The following is a 25347-nucleotide window of genomic DNA, read 5'->3' on the forward strand; positions in this document are numbered from 1 at the left end:
TTTCTTGTACCATTATTATTATGTTGTTATGAACTGTTATTGTCTATCAGTGTTGGACTCCGACCTCTTTTTCAGTTCGCCACTACTTTCAACCTAAGGTTATGTTTGTTACTTATTGAGTACATGGGGTCGATTGTACTCATACTATACTTCTACACCTTGCGTGCAGATAGATCCTGAAGGAGCCCCTCCGGAGTCTGTACACACCCCCAGTAAGCGTAGTTGAATTATACCTAGGGATGAATCTTCCCTAGGCATGGATCTTGCCCGAATCATTTATATTTGGGGATGGATCTTTCCCTGAACTGGATTGGTCTTATACAGTACTAAGTGACTGACTGTCAGTTGATTGGGCATGGATCTTCCCTGGGTTGAATTGGCCATATACAGTACTGAGTGATTGAGCATGATAAGTGGAAAGTATGAGGTAGTGAGATTGAGTAGTTTGAGAGTGTGAGTACATGAGTTTATCACTGAGATACATTGCAGTTGACATGCGTACTCTTGAGATACATGCATAGATATGCATTTCTTTCTGCTACCTGGTTTCGGTGACATTCATGATTTCACCTGCATCTTGACGTGTAGGCATAGAGATGTACTTTCCTCATGCTATCTTAAAAATGAAACATCTTTATTATTGTTGAAAAGTTTTGGGAAATATCACAGGTTTTACAAACCTACTCATGCTTTGGTGATTTCGGTAAAAGAATTGGGTTTTCACTGATATACTAGAAAAACATGCTTATTTTTTCGGAACTGCGAACGACTTGAGCATCTTATATTTGCGTATGTTTATTGTACCATTATTATTATGTTGTTATGACTTGTCGTTGGCTATTGGTGTTGGACTCCGACCTCTGTTCCACCTCGTCACTACTTTCAACTTAAGGTTAGGTTTGTTACTTATTGAGTATATTGGGTCGGTTGTACTCATACTACACTTCTGTACCTTGCGTGCAGATGTTGGATTCTGATGTTACTGTGTTCGACGGGAGTTGGATTTGAAGATATACCTGTGTTCTGGTTATAGCCGCCTCTTGTTCACGGTCGCTCTAGACTTATGAAAGATATGTTCATGTATATTTCAAACAGATGATGTACTTTATTTCATACCAGCTTTGTAAATTCTAAATCTTAGACGCTCATGATTTGTACTACCAGTTTTTGGGAAATGTATAAGATGCAGATATTTTCTTTTACTTAATTGTCTTATTAAATTTCATTAGAATTGGATAGTTGTTAATTGGCTTACCTAGCGGGTTGGATTATGTGTCATCACGACTAGTTGAATTTTGGGTCGTGACACAGTAGTACAAAGAAACATAAACTAAAATCTTCAACGTACAGACCACACAAAGCTGAGTTGATATTCTCCACAAAAATTACTAACTAATTTCACTAGTTAACCTAAGATATGAAGATATCCACACAACAAAGAGTAACATACAACACCCCCAATTTTGGGTACAATATTTTGAATTTCTTTGTCGTGAAAAGATTTTTGAAATCGTCTACTTTTTTTTAGTCTTGATCACTCTTGTGGAGATTCAAAGATGAGAGGACAGACGAAATTCCAGAGCTAACAAATGCAGCTACAAGAAGTGCACTAGGGGCATACATCACCGACAAGAAGTTATGCATCTGTTTTGAATAATAGTCTGGGAAATGAGCTTTTGATAATTCCACAGTTGCACCTAGTGCTGCTCCAGCTCCAGTTGCCAATACGGCTAATATGATCTGCATAAAATTCATGAAGTTGAATTCGTTAAAAAAATATCTTTTTAGCAATGTTTCTTTCATAGTTTTATGTCTTGGTACCTTGCTTTTTGGTTCTCTATTTTTCTTGTAATTTTGAAAGTCCTAAATTATCTATTCTTTGTGGGAATATAATATTCTCAATGACAAATCTTACCAAAAATGTAATAGTTTGTGTGATGTTGCATCTCAACCTAGTGATTTGCAAATCCTTGTCAAAACACAAAAAATAAAAAATAAAAATAAAAAAATTGCAGTTTTCTGAAAAAAATCCGGTATTGACTATTGTTTAATATAATTTAAGAATGAATTTCTCTTAATTAAATTTTTATAGAATCGGTGCAATTTAACCTACAGTAAATGATTGTTTGCCTCACTTTACGGGTTACTAGTCCACTGATTATGGATAGTTAGATTTAGTTATCTTTAAATGGTGATATGATAAACAATTTTACGCGATCATCATATAAAATGTTAAAACATTTTAAGAAAATAGGAATGTTTTAAAACATTCTGAACACATATTAATGCTTTCAATATCTGGAAAAAAGGAAAACGAAGAATTTAGTAGTTAACCTTGTCACCAAAAAATTCAAACATGCGAAAGCCTTGGTGGTCTACGAGACGTTTCTTTGCTACCAGGTAATATGCTGCGAAAGGAATATGCCATATAGTGTAAATAATTCCTGCTACCAGTACACCAAACATGTACCTGTACAAATAAGCAATAATCATTATCATTAACACTATTTATGATATTACCGTTCAAATGCTTATCAAATATGATCTTATAATGTACCAAATAAGTTATTTTATTCATTTCTAAAATTTGTAGTTTTATTTCAAACGAAAATCAGTCTGAATCTTCAAAACAAACTGAAGTTTGACAATTTATTTTGGGACTAAAACAAATTACCTTTTATCATTGCACCTAACAAATTCGTAAAAAGGTGACTAACAAATCAACTCAAACGAAAACCTAGAAGGGGAATATTAATTATCGAAATATAAGCATACCATTAACACAGCAATTGCATGAATCGCAGCGCACTAAACACATGTCTATTTTTGACTAATTTTCTCAGATTCCCAAAATATACGCCAAACTTCAACTTATAATCTCCTTAACAATCCGTATACCTGACCAGGCAATTGCTGATTGTTTTAAGAATGTAGGATATATTATCCGATATTGAAACCACTAGCTTCATTATATTCAAATATAGATTTACTAAAATTTCATGATCTTATTTATTTCGTTCTTTTTTGTTTAACCAATGATTGATAAGGAGATTAGGAAGCTTACCTGTAAGAACTGTAACCCTCGTAGTTAAATTTCCCACCTTCCATACCATTGTACATCCAAGTAATTTCATTATTCTGCAATACAATTAATGAAATTACACAAGCGGCTAAGGTTATTACCCTTGCCAATAGTGTAAACAATGGCATCTTATTGGATGATAATGAAGAAGATGGCTTTTCATTGAAGTCATACTGAGGTAAGTCAGCCATTTTTATTTTTTTATTTTCACCTGAAAAGCCTCTTCACCATAGCACTTGGTAAATTTTTCAATGGTTGTCTTTTTATAATCTTGTAGGGGACTCGTTTCCGTTATACGTAATACGTGATTCAAAGGACGACATATGTCTCACAAACAAGTTTTCCTTATTTAATTACTGTTTTGCAATTCCTGTTGCATCTACAGATTTCTTTCTCTTCTTTTTTTTAGTCTTAAAATATTAATAAAATTTAAAATGCACTAGATTTTTTTTTCTTCAAAAAAGACCCTAGATGTCACTCACTTTATAAGTTACATATTTAAAAGTTTACATTACCCTTTGAACTACAATTTTTGGAGTCTATAATTGCCACGCAAAGTGTTAGGTGGCGGAGAGACAGAGTGGTTTAGTTCATTGGTGTTGTTGACACTAGGGTTGTACAAATAAAATCGAAAAATCATATCAAATTTATAATTCGAGTCAAATCGGAGAAAAACATTCGACTATGATTTCGTTTTATTTGGTTTGGTACTAGAGAAAAACCGCCGATCATAATTGGTTTGGTTTGATTTTAACTAAAAAAAGTCGGACCGAAACCAAACCAACCCGATATTACATGTATACAAGTTTTAAAAATATATTATACATAAAAATATTTATTGTAATACAATTTATAAATATTTCTTAAATTTTTTCATAGTTCTTTATTTTAACGTATCATTTGAGCTTCGACTTAGAACTTTTCAATGGTCCAATATGTTTTATAACCCATAAAATATTAGTAACTCAAATAAAGTCCAAACTAAAACTAAATCAATACTAATTGATACTAACAAAATATATCCAATTTAATACTAAGAATAACAATAGTTGTACATATTTTAGCACGACTTAGTATTTTTAGATTGTGTTCATTTTCATTATGATTTTATGCGACTACATTATATTTATTGTTGAATATTTTAGTACAATGTCACAACTCATCTCACATTTTCTTGTGTTATTTTCTTGGGTAATATCTTATATAGTTGTATCTTACTTAGTACATTTTGATTTTATTTATTTTCATTATGGCTTATTAATTAGCAATATTTGATTTTATGCGATTTTATTATCTTCATTGTTGAATATTTTAGTACAATGCCATGACTCATCTCACATTATTTTGTATTATTTTCTTAGGTAGTACCTTATATAGTTGTATCCTACTAAGACCAAAAAAAATATGTGGAGCACAATTATATGTTTTGTAGCATAAATTTACCGGAAACAAACCCGAAAAATCCGAGAAAACTGAAAAACCCGAAAAAAGCTGAGATTCAAAAACTCGAATAATTGTTTTAGTATTGAACATAATCAGTGCGTACGCACCCCAAGCAGGCTTGGATGAGGAAGTCAAGAGGCGTTTCTGGCAGGATTTAGATGAGATGGTGCGTGGTATCCCGCATATCGAAAAAAAATTCATAGGAGGAAATTTCAACGGACACATTGGAGCGACGTCTGAAGGTATGATGATGTGCATGGTGGCTTTGGTTTTGGAGATAGAAACGGAGGAGGAACGTCTCTGCTGGACTTTGCTAGAGCATTTGATTTGGTGATAGCAAACTCGAGTTTTTCGAAGAAGAGGGAGCACTTGGTCACCTTCCGGAGTTCGGTGACCGAGACTCGAATTGATTATTTACTCTTCAGGAAGTTCGATATAGGTATTTGCACGGATTGTTCATCCCGAGTGAGAACCTCTCGCCCTTTCATAAGCTCCTGATCATGGATCTTGAGATCACGAGGAAGAGAAGGAAGAGGGCGATGTATAGCCAACATATGATAAAGTGAGGAGCCTTGACAGAAGCTAAGGCGTAGGAGTTGGGGGTCAAGCTGGTGACTATGGGGGCTTGGAGGAGTAGTGGGGAGGCAAGTGCTATGTGGACCACGACTGCGCAGTGCATTAGGGAAGCTGCAAGAGAGGTATTAGGGGTCTCAAAGGGTTACTCTGGTTGTCACATGGGAGATTGGTGGTAGAAAGGAGAGGTTCAAGGAAAAGTGGAAATCAAGAAAGCAGTGTATCTGAAGCTAGTGGAAAGTGTAGACGAGGAGGAGAAAAGGGCGAATAGGGAGCATTATAAGTTGGCTAAGAAAGAGGCAAGGCTAGCAGTTACAACGGCCAAGACTGCAGCTTTTAGTCGTTTGTATGAGGCACTCGAGGGCCGAGGTGGGGATAAGAGGTTGTTCATGTTATCCAAGGCGTGAGAAAGGAAGGCACGTGATTTGGACCAAGTGAAGTGCATCAAGGACGAAGAAGGTAGAGTTTTGTTGGATGAAGGGCTTATCCGTTGGAGATGGCAGACCTACTTCCATAGTCTCTTGAACGAGGAGGTGGACAAGAGCATTGTATTGGGTGATTTGAAACTCTCCGGGAGTCGTTATAACTTTGGGTATTGTAGGCGGATTAGAGTCGATGAAGTTGAGGAAGTTATGTATAAGATAAGCAGGGGCAAAGCGACCGGGCCGGATGAGATCCCGGTGGAATTTTGGAAGAGTGCGGGCAAGGCAGGCTTAGAGTGGCTCACTAGGTTATTTAATGTCATTTTTAGAACGAACAAGATGCCCGAAGAGTGGAGGTAGAGCACGATGGTTCCTGTATACAAGAACAAGGGTGATATCCAAAATTGTAATAACTATCGAGGTATCAAGTTGCTTAGTCATAGTATGAAAGTCTGGGAGAGAGTGGTAGAGCTAATGGTGAGGAGGAGTGTGTCTATTTTCGAGAACCAGCTTGGGTTTATGTTGTGACATTCGACTACAGAAGTCATCTACCTTGTTAGGAGATTGATGGAGCAGACATGGCGCAACTTCAGCTGACCGAGGACACGACCCTTGATAGGAAGGTATCGAGATCGAGGATTATGATAGTAGAGTAGGTAGTCTAGAGTGTTCATAACATTAGTAATGGCACACAGTCTCACTTTATGTTAGTAGTAGGTTTTTATGACTAACTGTTGTTTTCTTTCATTGTTGATCACCTTACTGTTTTGTTGTTTTTATTCTGCTTTTATATGGCCTTTTGGTACTGTCCATTCTTGTCTATATTTTCATTAATGTGGTGCATATACTTTTCGGAGCCGAGGCTTTATTGGAAACAACCTCTCTATCCTCACAAGGTAGGGGTAAGGTCTACGTACACATTACTCTCCCCAAACCCCATAGTGTAGAATAATATTGGGTATGTTGTTGTTGTTGTTAGTAACTGAAAAACCCGAACCAACCCTACCTATGTACCCCTAGTTGGCACGTTGGAGCAAGGAAAAAGTGAAATAAGCTTTAATATATAAATAAAACAACAATTGAATAAGCTTCCATATCACTGTTTGTTTCCGTAACAACCTGATTGACATCTGGTCATATAAAATAACAATTTGCTCCAATTGTACATGTTTTTTTTGTTGGATTCTCACATTTTGTTCTTCTTTTGGTTTATGTTATTGTTGGATCTAGCTAGGAGAAAAAATATAGTTCTACCAAGCTTGTTACAGATCTGGTTAGGAAAAATGGATGCCTAAAAATGCATGATTTAAACGGAAAAAAGTTATTCAATTTAAATTATGCTTCGAGCGAGTTAATTATGAAAAAGTTTATTCAATTTCAAATAAAATATCGCTTCTTTAATGTTTAGAAAACAGTGGAGTTCTTACCAAGCTTGTTATAGATCTGGTAGGAAATAGTAGATTCTCAATAATACACAATTAAACAGAATAATAATATAGTCAAAATAAAATGTCACGTATTTAAAATTTAAAACTGTAGTTGCGCCCGAAAAAATGGCGTCTTGGCCAAACTTGTTGCTAGAAAAAACTAGATCCCAACAGTGTGCGAGATTAAATAGAAAAAAACTTACTAGTATTTTATGTAAAATAGAAAGTCGTGTGCTTAAATTAAGTATTATATTTACGCTGGAAAAAATAGGGTCCTAGCCAATCGTTTTACAGATTGCCGAAAGTAAAATATGCTCCAGAAATGCACTGATTTAAAAGAAGAAAACAATCATTTAATTTAAAACTGACACGTGCATAAATGCTCCACGTGCCTGGCCCGTGAAAAATACATCCCACCAAATTTTGGTCCAATGTGATAATGAACACAGAAAAATCTAGTTCATGGGACTAAATGGAATTCAACATTATTTTGATGTTTAAGTTGCAATTTAAACTAAGTTTATGGTGTTTTTATGTATAAGCTATCTTTCATTATGTCCTATTATTCATTTTGATCCTTGCATACTAGTGTTGGAATTCGCGCAGTGTGCGAATAATTTGATATAATATTAATCTTATAAAATTATGATATAATATATTATATTATTTTAATAAATATTAATTATTATTTTATTAATTAATATAGTATACAGAAATATAATAAAATCTATATAAAATCAAAGAATACACATCAAATAAATTGTTTATTCCTTGTTTATTCTTTATTGAATTAGCAAATACTTAGTACTATACATTTACTAATGTGACTTTTTATTAACTTGTCAATTGGCTTAATATTTCGATACTACTTCTCTTATAATTGAATATAAGTATTATTTTCTTATTCTGGAAATATTGTTTTTTTATATTTATGTTATATTGTTCAAAATTTGTCAATTGTCTAAATTTAACAATAGTTTTTTTGAGTATTATATATTTATCTTTTATTTATTAATTAATTCAAAATACAATATTATAAAATTATCTTTATCCTTCTCTTTTCGTACATTCTTTTCTACCGTAATATTTGATTAGTTTTCTCATTTTGTATTTTACTGTAAATTTAAATAATATATTTTTTTAATACTAAATTCTAATTTTGAATTCATCAAAAGCATAAAGAGATGAGCCTTTTATTATTTTAAAAACCTACTATAATATTTTTAATATTTAATAATTTGTGTTTTATATGTAATATATTATCTTATATATAATATCCTAATATATATATATATATATATATATATATATATATATATATATATATATATATACACACACACACACATACATATACACTACTACTACTACTACATTAGGAAGAAATTACTCCCCAAATTGAATTGGTAGTTTTTTTATTTTTTGATTAGTTTTTATTTTATTTTTTCATAATATTAAATTTCCAACTTGAAACTACTCCCCAATTTGAATGAGTAGTTTATTTATTTTTTTTATATTTTTTTTTTCATAGATAATTATAAGATATCCATATTTATTAATTCAAATAGAGTAACCATTAATTCAAAATTTAAAATTCAAAAAGTTTTTTAGTTAGACATGCAGTTTATTTTGTCTTAACAAAGCCACTTGAGTTTTTGAGGTTATGCCACTTATCTTAATATACTTCTTTTGATTCTCCTATTCTATATAGAAAGAAGATTTATATATCGATAAATATTGATATCGATATAGACAACCAAATGAGGAAGAAATTACTCCCAAATTCGAATTAAAAGTTTTTTATTTCTTTATTTTCGTTTTTTATTGTAAAATAATTTTAAAAGTCTAATTTACATCTACTCCACAATATGGCTTGGCAACCTTTTTTTATTTTGTTTTTTATTTAAAAATAATTTTAAAACTCTAATTTTGTTGGAACTTTGTCCTAAAAATCTACACTTGTCGTCTTATTGTTATGCCACTTGGCGTCATATAATTATTTACTTCTTTTTATATATAAAGTGTGTGTATATATATATATATGAAGAAATTACTCCCCAATTTTAATTGGTAATTTTTTTTTTGTTATTGTTTTTAAAAATAATTTTAAAAATCCAACTTGAAACTACTCCTCATTTTGAATGAGTAGATTTTCTTTTTAATTTTATATTTTCGTTTTTTATAGATAATTATAAGATATCTATATTTATTAATTCAAGTAAAATAATCAATTAATTAAAATTTTAAAATTCAAAAAGTTTTTTAGTTAGAAAGGCAGTTTATTTTCATTTCTATAGTTAATTATAGGATATCTATAGTTATTAATTCAAGTAGAGTAACCAATTAATTTATAATTTAAAATTCAAAAAGTTTTAGTTATAAAGGTAGTTTATTTTATCTTAACAATGCCATTTGGCTTTTTATGGTTATGTCACTTGTCTTAATATACTGCTTTTGATTCTCCTATTCTATATAGATAGAAGATTTATATATCGATAGATATTGATATCGATATAGACTATCATATGAGAAAGAAATTACTCCCTAATTTGGATTGGTAACTTTTTTTTTTAATTTCGTTTTTTATTTAAAAATAATTTTAAAACTCTAACTTTGTTGGAGTTTTGTCCTAAAAATCTACACTTGTCATTTTATGGTTATGCCACTTGGCTTTATATAATTATTTACTTCTCTTTTTATTTATAAAGTGTATATATATATATATATATATATACACTACTATATTAGGAAGAAATTACTCCCCAATTTGAATTGGTAGTTTTTACTTTTTGTTATTTATTATAAAATAATTTTAAAAATCCAACTTGAAACTACTCCCCAATTTGAATACGTAGTTTATTTTTTTATATTTTTATTATTTTTATATAATTATAAGATATCCATATTTATTAATTCAAGTAGAGTAATAAATTAATTCAAAATTTAAAATTCAACAGTTTTTTTATTAGAAAGATAGTTTATTTTGTCATAACAATGCACTTCGCTTTTTGTGGTTATGCCACTTATCTTAATATAGTGCTTTTACTTCTCTTATTCTATATAGATAGAAGATTACGAGAGGTATTTATCAAGAACTGGACTGTTTTAATTACTTGGCCAGGTAGGACGTAGGACTAAGTGCTATGTTTAACTATGAAAATGTAAGAACTCTTTGCGATGGATAGTATAGTTTGACTTGGGTAAAATTTGTACATATTTTAAGGACAAAAAATACCTAGCAAACTCAGATCCCCAAAATATCTTAGCAAACAGTGAAAAGCTCTCTTAGACTAATTATAAAACAGTAATATATTAAGGTATCAACATTAAAATAAAAAAAGTAGATCACACATACATTCAAAAAAAATTATACTATCTTTTTGATTTCTTAAACGTCTAAAGGTAAGAATAAACTTTGGTAAGCATCTTCGATAATAATGGCAAAAAAGGGTCCCTTATTTTCTTGGGTAGGTTTAAATTATTCTTTTAAATAAATTTCTGAAGAGTTTTTGTCCTTTAAGTATATTAAAAGTAAGAAAATTTTGGTCTCTATCAAATATTTAATAAACTTTGGCGGTTGATTTAACGAAAAGTATAATAAAAAATTAGCCATAACTAAACCAAAAAATATATCAAGCAAAAATTACATTTTCAAATGTGTGTTCTCATTAGATCTTTTTTCTTCATAGTAACCGTTAATCTAACGACTAAAGTTTATTAAATATTTGACAGAGACTAAAATTGCTCGCTTTTGGCAAATTTAATGGACCAAAACTTTACAAGAATATATTTAAGAGACTATTTTAAACTAACTCCAAAACATAAAGGACCATTTTTATCATTTTAGCAAGCATCTTCTTGGTTTAATCTTGGTCATTCATTCTTGCGAAGACTCAGAGAGGATAGGACAGAAGAAATTCCAGAGCTCACAAATGCAGCTACAAGAAATGCATCTGGGATGTACATCAGTCCCAAGAAGTCATGTATCTTTGAGTTATTATCTGTATAAACAACTTTTTGTAAATCCACGGTTGCACCTAGTGCTGCTCCAGCTGCTGTTGCTAGTATGCCAAATGTAATCTGCATATGTAAAACCATGACATCATTTAATCTCGTTACAGGAATATTTTTAGAAATAATCTTTACCTTTTATTTTATGTCATGACAAGATTGTTTGGTACCTATAAAATTGACCAAAGTTACACCGAAAGTGTCAATATTTTTTACACCAACAGATTTTACATGTTATCGAAGGTTAGTTACTCTATTACTTTTTATAATTATAGATTACTAATTAATGTTTATCATGGAGATTTACTTGTATTAAAAACAAGGATAGTCTGGTGCACTAAACTCCCGCTATAAGCGGGGTCTGGAGAAGGGTATTTCTGCAAGAGACCGTTTCCACGGCTCGAACTCGTATGACAGCAACTTGACCAGTTAGTCAGTTATGCCAAGGTGCTCCCCTTCAGAGATTTACTTGTATTATCTTACTTAAACTCAAACTCAAAAATAAAAAAAAAATACCGTTAAAATATATAGTTTTCAATACTCAAGAAAGTTAAAAAGGTAAAATCTTTGTTAACCTTATCACCATAAAATTCAAACTGGCGAAAGCTGTGATGGCCTAGGAGACGTTTCTTTGCTATCAGGTAATAGGCTGCAAAGGGAATATGCAATGTGTTGTAGATAATTCCTGCTACCATTACACCAAGCATGTACCTATGCAAGAAGAAAACAACGAATAAGATTCTTCTTGTTGTTGTTAATGTTCACATCATCAGCAGTATTTACATTTCTTTCCCCTTCAATTGCTTATAAAAAATGTTTGTGCTTTATTTTTAAGAACTTAAAGTGTTTATTCCAAACGATAAATCACTTGCGAATTGTGACAATTCAAATTGAGACAAAAAGTAACACTTTAATCATCGCAAATACGTATGTGTATTTGGAAATGATCATTATGTAATTGCTAGACTACATAATTATTAATTAGCATAGTCATTTAAAATTCAAGATAGACTTCGGCCTTTAAGTGGGTAGTTTGATCAGAATATGAGGGTCTAGAAATTAATAGTAGTAATAATTACCTGTATGAGCGGAAATAATCGTACTCAAGTTTGGCTCCTTTATCTAAAGTAACTTTATTACTCTTCAACACAACAACTGAGACCAGAGCACAAGCTATGGTTATGATCCTTGCTGCTAGGGTAACCAATGGCAACTTTGATAAAGAACGAGGCTTTTCATTAAAGTCATACTGAGGTAACTCGAACTCCATTTTCTCAGCTTCAATCAATGCCTCTCATCCACCATATAGCCCATCGTTAAATTCAATGCTCTCTTATATAGTCTTATCAGAACCTTCCATTACTAATACTATAAAATACTATACTAATTATTTTATTTTAAAAAAAAACTATGATGATCAACTTGTAACATGGATTGCATTGGAAGTTTCTTTCTTTCTTCTCTTTTTTATTTTTGAATAAGTCCTTGTAATTTGGATTGCACCGGACGTTTCTTTCTCCTCTTTTATTTTTGAATTAGTCCTTATATTGTTAAATTGTTGCATGTAAAGTACTAGAGGTATATAACATCTTTTTTGACCCGAGTAACTCAAATACACATCACGTATGGTTTTAAAGGGAAGTGCTCCCTAATCCTATTATAAATTTCTTTATTCTCATGACTCGAATTCGAGACCTCTAACTAAAAGTGAAAGAATTTTATCCATCCCATCATATCCCTTAGTGGAAGAGAGCTATCTATCTATCTATCAAAAATATGAGTGTTGTAGTTTGCCGTCAACGTAGAAGTAAACGTTATCTTGAACCAGTCAAATGTAGAAACAATCTACCCTAGCTAATGTTGCTTTCATTTGGTATATCTTTTATTGAAACCTTTAAAAGACTAATGTGCCCCTTTCAACATGATATTATATCCTCTTGCAATCTACAGTTTTATAGGTTGTATTAAGAAACTCTTCATTGTAAGAGTTAATTACTGCCTAGCTGTCAGAAGAGAAGCCAGAGTGAGATGTTCCTCATGAACCCAGTATTATATTTCTAAGCATGTTGCAAGATTTTTTCATTGTAAAACATTTAATCCTTCAGTAATTTTCTTTATTACATAAAAAAATTTAAACCAAATTTATATTGTTTCACAGTTATATTTGTCTCATGTCTAAATTAATTCGAAAGTTAGTCTAATTTGACTCGTAGAGACCGAATGAAAGAAGGTTCCCTTGTTTTAATATTTATTTCAAGTTGGGTCTCCATGCTGATCGAGACTTGTTGGTTCCAAGTGCACACAAGTATACATGGTCGTCAAGTAATAAAGTGACTTGAAAGTCGGATGTCGAACTCACAGAGACTTAGAATAATCGTTAACTAAGCTAACTAAAATCAATTTACGGTCCAAGATAATCAAAAATATTTTTTTTTTATTAATCTACTGTTGCAAAAATTAAACAAGTAATCACTAAATTAATAAGAAAGCAAGAAGTTGTGGTTTGGACTTTAATCAGAGGAGGTGAAGATTCTAGGGTTGTGGTCGGTTTATCAATCCTATTGAATTCATAATTACGCCTGTTAATCGGAATAATCTATGATTTCTAGTTGACCGGATCATTTATATAAATAGCATGTTTTCACGATACTATTCGTCTAACCATAGTATATCAAACCTATATTCCTATGGTATTGAATCTATCATGAATGAATATACTACGACATTCAACTATACAAGACTGTTAGGTATATTACTATCCTAACCGCGAAATCCTTTCCTGAGCCACGGGTTCAGAAATAAACTTTCTTTAATTCTACTCCAATCTAAATATGTCTTTTTCAAGCATAACATAGATAGTAGGGTGAATCGGTATCTACAACAATTCACACGTTAAAACTAGAATTTAAGAAACAACCACAATTTGATAATCCGAATTAACGAAGATGCAATTAATAAACGTCAATAATCATGTCAACCACAACCATAAAAACTTGAGTGCTTAGCCACTCATGTTCGTAGTAACAATTATTCAATTATTTTACATAAACAAATTACAAAATGATGAAAAACTCTATGATTTTTCGCTCCAAAGTTGTTCCGCAATGTGTTTTTCTTCTAAATAAAGTCCCCCCCCCCTTTACTAAACACGTTTAGAAAGTACTTATAGGCTAGGGTTGAAATCTCTAAGTCAAAAATCGGGTAGGAGAACTTTTAATTCGTGGGTTGAGGGTACTGGGCGCCTGACCTCGCAGGGCCAGGCTTGGTGTGCGCACGAGGCCAAGCCTGGCACGAGATCAAGATCGTCTTAAGCTAGGCATCTCGCTTGGCTTCATCGTATATTCATGCTCTTTTCTTGTATTTTCGTCACCCTTTTATGCAATATTAACTCGTCTTCATATTCCAATGATCCTACACATAAAACAGCGTAATGAAGCTCACACGTTGCATAATTAATCATTAAAGTTCCAAAATATAAGGTGAGTAATGTACTAAAAATATAAAATTATATCCAAACATCACTACCCCAAACTTAAACGCTACTTATCCTCGAGTCAACCAATAATTTATACTAACCTTGAGAACTTTATATTTAACACAATCGAAGGACACTACACTAATGACTATGGTTGATAGCAACAATTAAACTTTAACACATGCTCTTTTACTTATGCCAAACTACAAAAAAAAATTCAAACAAAGACAACAAGCTCATAACAATCCTAGCCTCTAGAACCGATGCAATATCACAATGCACTCATAGCTTGAACATCCAATATTATAGAGATGTCTAATAACATTGCTTATCCCGTATGAAATCATGTTCCCTCACAACAAAATCAAAGAGAACAAGTAGAATCCATACATTCGATTCTTATGATCAAATATAGAGTAAGAAATCACATATATCAAAGAAGCTTCTCACACTCACAAAGAAGTCACATGCATGCAAAGGATAGCATAGGCTTGCCCATTATGTGAACCTCTACTAATATAGGCCCGCTCGATCTAAAATCAATTAGGACTTTTTCATGGTTGTAATGTGGGCTATGAGACGGATAGGATATATTTTAGGAATAGTGGATAGCCCTCCTAAGCACTTTAACACATCACAAAATTAACCTTAAGCGCATATTTTTTCAATCCCAACTTCAATTTCATAAATAATATCACCCCACATATATTCCATTTTTCTTCAAGTACTACTTTAATTCATACTCACTAGCAAGACAAGATGTTGTAATGATTTGACCGGTCATTTTACTTTCTAGATCTCCGTTCCCCTATTTAAGACTTCTTGTATGTGATTTTACTATTTTATGACTTGTGGGAATGATTAGTTTGATATTGGAAGGATTCAGATTTAATTCGGAATACTTAGTTCCATAATAGTGGCCTAAGGTGGCCAAGTTTAACTTGAGTAAACAACCTCGGAACAAGGATTTGAAGGTTTTAATAAGTTCGTATGATAATTTTGGACTTGGGCGTATGTTCAAATTGAATTTTTGGTGCACCAGGAGCGTTTCAGCGCTTATTGTTAAAAGTTGGCGTCTTAAAGGTTTTAGAGTTTTCTAAGTTTGATTTGAAGTAAACTTTGGTGTTATCAATGTCCGTTTGGGATTCCAATCCTTTGAATGTATAATGATTTATGACTTTTGCGTAAAATTTAGCGTCATTCCGAGTTGTCTAAGTATGATTTGTCGTGTTCGGAGCTAGTTGGAAGAAGTTTGAAGTTCAAAGATTGACTAATTTGGTTTTGAGGTGTGATTGTTGGTTTCGATATTGTTTCATGTGTTCCGAGGCTTTGAGCAGATCCAGATTATGTTTATGAACTTGTTCGAGCATTTGGACTACGTCCAGGTGGCTCAGGTGTGTTTTGGACCAACCGGGGCTAAGTCAAATTGACAGATTTTTATAGTGCTGGTTTCCTTCTTCGTGAACTCGGAGGGAGTCTCATGTTTGCGATAAAGGATTTGGGCTGGGGCATTTTTGTTCTTCACGTTCACAGTAGGGATGACGTGATCGTGGAGCACTGGGGCTAGTGGCCTTCACGTTCATGATCACTGGGTCGCGTTCGCGTAGAGGAAGGCTGGCTGGGTGGGGGGGATGACATACTTTGTTCTTCGCGTTCACGAAGGGTCACCCGCATTCGGGAAGGGTAAGCCAGGCTAGGTATCATGATCGAGAATCCCCTGGTAGCGTTCGCGATGGGCATTTTTCTGGGCAACGGTAGTTTTGCCTTCCCGATCGCGAAGAAGGGTCAGTTGGCAGAACACTTTTTAAAAATTGGGACTTAGGCTCATTTTTGCCATTTCTCATTTATGTTGGCCGATTTTAGAGCTTCTTGGAGAGGGATTTCCATCTAACACTTTAAGGTAAGTGATTTCAACCTAATGTGAGTTTAATACATAGTTTATGGTTAGATTTTAACATAGAAATTGTGGAAATAATGGGATTTTGTTAGAAAACCGAGAGTTTAGTAAAAATGGGATTTAACCACTAAATTAATTATAGACTTGGTTATAAATTATATATTTGAGTTCACAAGGTCATGCGTAATAATTATCTAAGAAAATTTCTGGAATCCGAGCACGTGGGCCCTGGGGGTGACTTTAATGGGCTTTTCGGGTTGGGTTGGGAAATTACTCTATTAGTTTAATTATGAACTTTTTAATATATATTGATTGATTGATGCATTACTTGATTAGTTTCAGGTTGCTTGGAGTTGTTTTGAGGTGACTAGTGTGCTTTGAGGGCCGAGTAGAGGACTTGCAAGCAAGGTAAGTCTCTTGCCTAATCTTGTAAGAAGAAATTATCCTCATAGGTGCTTTAATTGTTATGTGCTACTTGTTGTAGGTGCTATGTACACATGAGGTGATGAGAGTCCGTACGTAGCTAAATTCATGTTTATGTCCGGGTCGACATAGGACTTTACCATGCAATGTCTGTATTACTTGAACACAACTTGTTAGTATAATTACTTAAGGTTATAATCAAAATTTGATTATGGATTATATTAGGCCGAGCTTCATCACCTTGAGTTTTTGGTGGGATACTTGATTGTTGGTAGGATTCATGTTTTTCTCTATGTTCCTATCCTTGTGTTGTAATTATGTAACCCGTAATTCGGCGAGTTTCCTCTATTCATTCGGATAGGGCCGAACGCCTCAGTAGTGTTATGAAATAGCATTATGGATAGGTCCTGACGACCTCAGTAGTATATTCGAGATGCATTCATGGTTCGGGCTAACCGACCTAGGCAGTGTACACGATTATTAAGGATCGGGTTGTACGACCTCAGCATAATTCACGCGTAATGTCGCTAGGAGTCAGAATATACATGAGATTTCCTTCCTGACTTGAGATTTGATATTGACTTGATGTTCCTTATCTGTTTGAGATAGCACATAGTATTTGAGGATTTCATACTGTCATTATATTGAAGGATCATGTTACTTATAGTTTTTCTTATTTTCTCGTTACTGTTTTGCTTCATGCCTATTCATATTTCATGTACATTATTTATTGGACCACTAGTAAGTGTCGATGTCGACCCATCGTCTCTACTTCTTCGAGGTTAGACTAGATACTTATTGGGTATGTGTTGATTTACGTACTGATACTACACTTCTGCATTAATTGTGCATGTACTGAGGCAAGTGCATTTGGTGGCCATTCAGGCGTGGATAGGCACTATCCTGAGACTTAGTAGTGAGATGCTCCCTATGCTCCGATCTGCAGCACTGGGAGTTTCCTTCTTGATGAATTTACTATTTCTATCTATTTCATTTTAGACAGTAGTTGTAGTAGTTTGTATATTCTACTAGATTATTTGTGCACTCATAACACCGGGTTTTTGGGGAATTTCTAGTAGATATTTATGATTTTGCCTAATATTGTCACCATTTCATTTTTATGTTTTATTAATGCCTTATATCTCCATGGTTTTCTATGCATTAATTTCTTTTACTTAATAAAACCCATGATTTCAAAAGTAATAAAATTAATAATTAAGTTGATAGTTCATTGCTGGCTTGCCTAACAGTGATGTTGGGCACCATCATGTCCTATAGTGGGAATTGGATTGTGACAGCTTGGTATTAGAGCACTAGGTTCACATAGGTCTCACAAGCCATGAGCATGCCTAGTAGAGGTCTTGCGGATCAGTGGGAAGACGTTCGTACTTATCTTCGAGAGGCTAGGGGTTAGGAAACTTCTCTTTCGTCAACTCCTATCGTGCAATTGATGTTGTGCTGAGTATATTTCTCTTATTCTCTCACAAATGGTGATAATGCACGCTACGGCTGTACCCGGCGGCAGAGGGGTTGCTCCCCCGGTTGTTATAGGTAGAGGCAGAGGCCGAGGGAGGGCCACAACTCCTGTTACAGGACGAGGGCGTCCTAGAGTTGCTCCTATAGTACCACTAGTGGATCCGATACAGGATCATGTTATTGAAGAGCAGGACGAGGAACCTACAACTAAGCCGGCCCCGATAGACTTTATGACTGTACCAGGATTCCAGGAGGTCATGGGTCATATGCTGCGGTTCATGGATTCTATGACTCAGTATGGACTATTTCCAGCAGATCCGTCCATATCTCAGGAGGGAGGAGGATCACAGACCCCTACCACTCATACTTTGGGGCACGTTCCTACCGTTTATCATACCTCAGGTGCACTGCCTATGGGTGCGGCTAAGTCGGTTGCAATAATTAGACTAGAGACCAGAACGGTCATAAATGTTGAGGAGCAGAAGCGTCTAGACATATGGACTAGGCATCGTCCTCCTGTCTTTAGCGGTGAGCGGTCAGAGGACCCACGTGATTTCATTGCCCGTTGCAGGGAGATGCTGCATTAAATGGGAGTAGTAGAGTCCAGCGGGATGGACTTTACCATATTTCAATTAGAGGGCAAGGCCCACAGATGGTGGCAGTCTTATCTTCAGAGCAGGCCAGTTGGTTCACCTCCTTTGACTTGGGACCAGTTCACACATATCGTTTTGGAGAGGTATATTTCACCCTTGCAGAGGGAAGAATTATGGGGTCAGTTCAAGCGGCTCCAGTAGGGACAAAAGTACTTGACCGACTATGAGGCAAGATTCTCCGAGTTGTCTCATCATGAAGTTATGATACGTCCCATAGATACATATAGAGTGGGAAGGTTTATTGTGGGCTTGCACTATGCTATCTAGGTTTCTATGGCCCGAAAGGCTGAGATGGGGACTCATTATGATCAGGTTGTGGAGATAGCCCGTAGGATAGAGCGTATCCGCAGCCATGGCTAAGAGTTTATACCTATGTATAAGTGGCCTCGGCATTTTGGTGGATATAGTGGTGCGCCGTCTGGGGGCAGAGGTCAGTTCATGAGGGTCTAGTCTAGCAAGCCCATGTATTTAGCACCACTGCCTGCTCGGGGTGCTCCAGCATGGACCTTCTTCAGTGCCATTCGAGAGAACACCTATCATACACCTACTATCCAGGGTTCCTCCAGTGGGTATTCAGGTAACCAGGGTCAGACCCAAGGTCTGCAATTTTCTGCACTGAGAGGTTGCTACTAGTGTGAGGAGCTTGGTCATATGAGGAGGGTTTGCCCAGGCTTCGGGCAAGGTAGTGCAGCAAGGCTATCAACCTATGATTACCTCACCAGCTACCGCACTACCCGTCAGGCCGGCCAGAGGCAAAGGGCAGGTGGGTAGGGATCGCCCTAGAGGTGGAGACTAGCGAGGTGGCGCTCCGGCTACATTCTATGCCTTCCCAACCAGACCAGATGTAGTTGCCTCATATGTTGTGATCGTATGTATTATTTTTGTTTGTAGTAGGGATGCTTCGGTACTATTCGATCCAGGGTCCACTTATTCATATGTAACTTCTCTATTTGCTACTTATCTGGATATATCTCATGATTACTTGGGTGTTCCTATATATGTGTCCACACCGGTGGGTGATTACTTTGTTGTGGATCGGATTTATCGGTCCTATGTAGTGACTTTATGTGGTTATGAGACCATCTTCTATTGCTTGATATGATCGATTTTGAGATCATCCTGGGCATGGACTGATTATCTCCGTACTATGCCGTTCTTGACTGCCATGCAAATATTGTTACCTTGGCGATTACAGAGTTGCCTAGATTAGAGTGGAGGGGCTCATTTTTCAATACATCCAGTCGGGTTATCTATTTCTTGAAGGCTCTACATATGGACGAGAAGGGTTGTTTGTCCTATCTAGCCTTTGTTCGAGATACTACTACGGAGACTCCGATGATAGATTCAGTGCCCGTGGTGCGGTATTTTTCTGATGTATTTCCTGGTTATCTACCAGGCATGCCACCGGATCATGATATCAATTTCGGTCTTGATTTGGTGTCAGGCACCCAACCTATCTCTATTTCGTTTTATCGTATGGCTTCAGTGGAGTTGAGGGAGTTGAAGGAGGAGCTTGAGGAGTTGTTCGAGAAGGGTTTCATCAGGCCGAGTTTGTTGCATTGGGGTGCATCGGTATTATTTGTGAAGAAGAAGGATGGGAGTATGCGGATGTGCATTGATTACTTCTAGCTGAACAAAGTCACCATCAAGAATAAGTACGCGTTGCCGCACATTGATGATTTATTTGATTAGTTATAGGGTACTAGGGTGTTCTCGAAGATCGACTTGAGGTCTGGGTATCATCAGTTGAAGATTCGTACTTTAAACATTCCAAACACGGCTTTCAAGACCAAATATGGGCACTATGGGTTTCTAGTGATGTTATTCTGCTTGACCAATGCTCCGACAACATTTATGGATTTTATGAATCGCGTGTTCAGGCCTTATCTTGACTCATTTATCATTGTCTTCATTGATAACATATTGATCTACTCTCGTAGTATAGGGAAGCACGATCAGCATTTGAGGATAGTGCTTCAGACCTTGTAGGAACAAAAGCTATATGCTAAGTTTTCCAAGTGCGTGTTCTTGTTAGAATCAGTGGCTTTGTTGGGTCATATTGTATTAGGTGAGGGCACTAAGATGGATCCCAGGAAGGTCGAGGCAGTTCAAAGTTGGCCTCGTTCTACCACAACGATCGAGATCAAAGTTTCTTGGGGCTAGTAGGTTATTATTGTTGACTTGTGGAGGGATTCTCATCTATTGCAGCTCCTTTGACTAAATTGACCTAGAATGGTGCTTAGTTCAGATGGTCCGAGGATTATGAGGCGATCTTTCAGATGCTCAAGACCGTATTGACTATAGCACTAGTGTTGGTTTTGCCCTCCGGTTCAGGGATGTATACTGTGTATTGCGGCACTTCACGCAGTTGTTTGGGTTGTGTGTTAATGGAGGAGGGGCGAGTTATTGCATATGCTTCACGTCAATTGAAGCCCCACAAGAATAATTACCCAGTGCATGACTTGGAGTTGGCTGTGATAGTTCATGCTCTCAAGATCTGGAGGTATTATCTTTATGGAGTGTCGTGCGATGTCTACACCGATCACCATAGTTTGCAGCATTTTTTTAAGCAGAGGGATCTTAATCTGAGGCAGCATAGATGGCTTAAGTTACTGAAGGATTATGATATTACCATCCTCTATCATCCGGGCAAGGCGAATGTGGTTGCGGATGCCTTGAGTAGAAAGGCCGAGAGTATGGGTAGTTTGACATTCATTTTAGTGGAGGTGAGGCCATTAGATTTGGACAATCAATTCTTAGCTAACTGACTTGTGAGGTTGGATATTTCAGAGCCCATTCGAGTTCTTGTATGTGTCGCGGCTCAGTCTTATTTATTTGAGTGGATCAAGGCTCCTCAGTACGATGATCCACACTTGTTGGTCTTTAGAGAGACAGTGCTACGGGGTGATTCCAAGGAGGTTACTATAGGAGATGATGGTGTTCTGTGACTCCAGGGTTGCTTATGTGTTCCTAATATTGATGGCCCGAGGGAGACGATTCTAGATGAGGCACACAGTTTATGTTATTCTATTCATCCAGGTGCCTTGAAGATGTATCATGACCTGAGGCAGCATTACTGGTGGCGGCGGATGAAGAAAGACATAGTTGAGTATGTGGTGAGATGTCTAAATTGCCAGCAGGTTAAGTACGGGCACGAGAGACCAAGCGGCTTATTTCAACAAATGGTTATACCGGAGTAGAAGTGGGAGCGCATCACTATATTTTATAATTGGTTTTCCGTAGACGCTGAGGAAATTTGATGTCGTTTGGGTCATTGTCGATAGACTGACCAAGTCTACACACTTTATTATGGTGATGACTACATGCACTTCAGAGAGATTGGCCTAGATTTATATTCAGGAGATCGTCCGATTGCATGGCATGCCTATCTCTATTACTTCAGATAAAGGCCCTCAGTTTACTGCGCATTTTTGGAGAGAGGTACAGAGTGAGTTGGGTACCAAGGTAGAGCTCAGCACGACCTTTCATTCGCACACCGGCGGGCAGTCTGAGCAGACAATTCAGATTCTTGAGGATATGCTCAGAGCTTGTGTGATTGACTTCAGAGGGCAGTGGGATCGATTCTTACCTTTGACAGAGCTTGCTTTTAACAATAGTTATAAGTCCAACATCGAGAATGCTCCATTTGATGCTTTGTATGGTCGACCATGTAGTTCCCCTATCGGTTGGTTTGAGCCTGGCGAGACTAAGTTATATGGTACTGATTTGGTAAAGAATGCCTTGGATAAGTCAAATTTGATACAGGAGTGACTTCGCATAGCTCAGTCCAGGCACAAGAGTTACGTAGATCAGAAAGCACGTGATTTATCATTAATGGTAGGCGAGAAGGTTCTCTTGAAAGTATTGCCGATGAAGGGTATCATGAGGTTTAGAAAGAGGGGAAAGCTGAGTCTGAGGTTCAACGGTCCATTTGAGGTGTTGGAGCGAGTTGGAGAGGTTGCATATAGGCTTGCTTTACCTCCTATTCTATTAAGAGTTCATCCGGTATTCCATGTGTCTATGCTTCGGAGGTACCATGCCGACAGGTCATATCTATTGGATTCCAGTATAGTTTAGCTAGATGAGAGCTTGGGTTATGAGGAGGAGCCAATTGAAATTATTGACAAGTATGTCCGCAAGTTGAGGTGTAAGATTATTTCAGCTGTGAAGGTCCAGTGGAAGGATCAACCAATTGAGGAGGCGACTTGGGAGACCGAGGAAGACATGCAGAGCAGATATCCACGCTTATTCGGCACTCCAAGTATGATTCTAAACCTGTTTACGGACGAACGTTTGTTTAAGAGGTGGAGAATGTAACGACCCAACCAGTCATTTTACTTTCTAGATCCCCGTTCCCCTATTTATAACTTCCGTATGTGCTTTTACTGTTTTATAACTTGCAGGGATGGTTGGTTTGGTTTTCGAAGAGTTTAGGTTGAATTCGGAACGCTTAGTTCCATAATAGTGGCCTAAGGTGGCGAAGTTCGACTTGACTCAACACTTTGAGTAAACGACTTTGGAACTAGAATTTAAAGGTTCAAATAGGTTTGTATAATGATTTTGTTCTTGGTCGTAAGTTCGGATTGAGTATAGAGTAGATCGAGAGCATTTCAGCGCTTATTATTGAAAGTTGGCATCTTGAAGGTTTTAGAGTTTTCTAAGTTTGATTTGAAGTGAACTTTGGTGTTATCAATGTCCGTTTGGCATTTTGTGCCTTGAAATAGGTTTGTATATGACTTGTGCATAAAATTTTGCATCGTTCCGAGTTGTCGAAGTATGATTTGTCACGTTCGGAGCTAGTTGGAAGAAGTTTGAAGTTCAAAGGTTGATTAATTTTGTTTTGAGGTACAATTCTTGGTTTCGATGTTGTTTCACGTGTTCCGAGATTTCGAGCATGTCCAAATTATGTTTATGAACTTGTTGGTATATTTAGACGGGGTCCGGGGTTGCTCGAGTGTGTTTCTGACCACCCGGAGCTAAGTCAAATTGGCAGATTTTTCTGGTGCCTGTTTACTTCTTCGCAAAAGCGGAGGGAGTCTTGCATTCGCGATGAAGGATTTGGGCTAAGGCATTTTTGTTCTTCACGTTCGCGGTAGGGACGACGCGATCGCCAAGCATTGGGGCCAGTGGCCTTCGCGTTCGCATTCGCTGGGTCGCGTTCCCGTAGAGGAAGGCTGGCTGGGGGGAATGGTAGGCTTTGGACTTCACGTTTGCGAATGGTAAGCCAGGCTAGGGATCGCATTCCCTTGCCGCATTTGTGATGGGAATTTTTTTGGGCGACGGCAGTTTGGCCTTCACGATCACGAGGAGTCTTCTGCGATCGCGAAGAAGGGTCACGGGGCAGAGCACTTTTTAAAAATCAGGACTTATGCTTATTTTTTCCATTCCTCATTTGTGTTGGCCGATTTTAAAGCTTCTTGGAGAGGGATTTTTGTCTAGCACTTTAAGGTAAGTGATTTCTACCTAATATGAGTTTAATACATAGCTTATGGGTAGATTTTAACATAGAAATTGTGAAAATTATGGAATTTTGTTGGAAAACCTAGGGTTTAGGAGAAATGGTATTTGACCATGAAATTGATTATGGAATTGGGTATAGATTTTATATTTGAGTTCCTAAGGTCATAGATAACAATTATCTAGGGGTGTGACTATTTCAGACTTTTCGAGTTGGGTTGGGAAATTACTCTAATAGTTAAATTATGAACTTTTGAACATATATTGATTGATTTATGCATCATTTGATTCGTTTCGGGTTGCTTGGCAATGTTTTAAGGCGACTAGTGTGGTTTGAGGGTCAAGTAGAGGACTTGGAAGCAAGGTAAGTCTCTTTCCTAATCTTGTAAGAACAAATTATCCCCATAGGTACTTTAATTGTTATGTTCTACTTGTTATGGGTGATATGTTCACACGTGGTGATGTGAGTCTGTACGTAGCTAAATTCATGTTTATGTCCGGGTAGACTTAGGACTTTATCATGCAATATCTATATTACTAGAGCTCAACTTGTTAGTATAATCACTTAAGGTTATAATCAAAATTTGAATATGGATTACATTTGGCCGAGCTTTATTATCTTCAGTTTTTGGCGGGATACTTGATTGTTTGTAAGAATCATGTTTTTCTATGTGTTCCTATCCTTGAGTTGTAATTATATGACCCGTAATTTGGAGTGTTTCCTCTATTCATGTGGATCAGTGCGAAGGACTCAGCAATGCTATGAAATAGCATTATGGATCGGGCCTAACGACCTTGGTAGTATATTTGAGATGCATCCATAGCTCAGACCGACCGACCGACCTCGACAGTGCACACGATTATTAGGGATCGGGTCGTACATGTTGATTCTTTGAGGTCAGACTAGATACCTACTGGGTACACGTTGATTTATGTACTCGTACTATACTTCTATACTAATTGTGCAGGTATTGAGGCAGGTACATTTGATGGCCATTCGAGCGCGCA

The 25347-nt window shown here is 36.1% G+C and overlaps 3 protein-coding genes across 3 annotated transcripts; 1 reads left to right on the forward strand and 2 right to left on the reverse strand.

The window, feature by feature from the left end:
• Positions 1 to 1311: 1311 nt before the first annotated feature.
• On the reverse strand, positions 1312 to 3329 carry LOC104104201 (CASP-like protein 4D1). The gene is made up of 3 exons (XM_009612219.4): positions 3065 to 3329; positions 2335 to 2470; positions 1312 to 1740 (listed from the first exon to the last, which is right to left on the reverse strand). Exons 1-3 carry the CDS (start codon positions 3271 to 3273, stop codon positions 1525 to 1527), a joined length of 561 nt encoding a protein of 186 aa, XP_009610514.1. The 5' UTR covers positions 3274 to 3329; the 3' UTR covers positions 1312 to 1524.
• A 7261-nt stretch (positions 3330 to 10590) lies between these two features.
• Positions 10591 to 12314, reverse strand: LOC104108317 (CASP-like protein PIMP1). The gene is made up of 3 exons (XM_009617321.4): positions 12038 to 12314; positions 11534 to 11669; positions 10591 to 11027 (listed from the first exon to the last, which is right to left on the reverse strand). The coding sequence occupies exons 1-3, from the start codon at positions 12226 to 12228 to the stop codon at positions 10821 to 10823; spliced, it is 534 nt and encodes a 177-aa protein (XP_009615616.1). The 5' UTR covers positions 12229 to 12314; the 3' UTR covers positions 10591 to 10820.
• A 10402-nt stretch (positions 12315 to 22716) lies between these two features.
• On the forward strand, positions 22717 to 23344 carry LOC138901757 (uncharacterized). The gene is made up of 3 exons (XM_070189545.1): positions 22717 to 22887; positions 22960 to 23143; positions 23286 to 23344. Exons 1-3 carry the CDS (start codon positions 22717 to 22719, stop codon positions 23342 to 23344), a joined length of 414 nt encoding a protein of 137 aa, XP_070045646.1.
• The last annotated feature ends 2003 nt before the right edge of the window (positions 23345 to 25347 follow it).

This window comes from Nicotiana tomentosiformis, chromosome 11 (assembly GCF_000390325.3).
Source record: "Nicotiana tomentosiformis chromosome 11, ASM39032v3, whole genome shotgun sequence".
Lineage (NCBI taxonomy): Eukaryota > Viridiplantae > Streptophyta > Magnoliopsida > Solanales > Solanaceae > Nicotiana > Nicotiana tomentosiformis.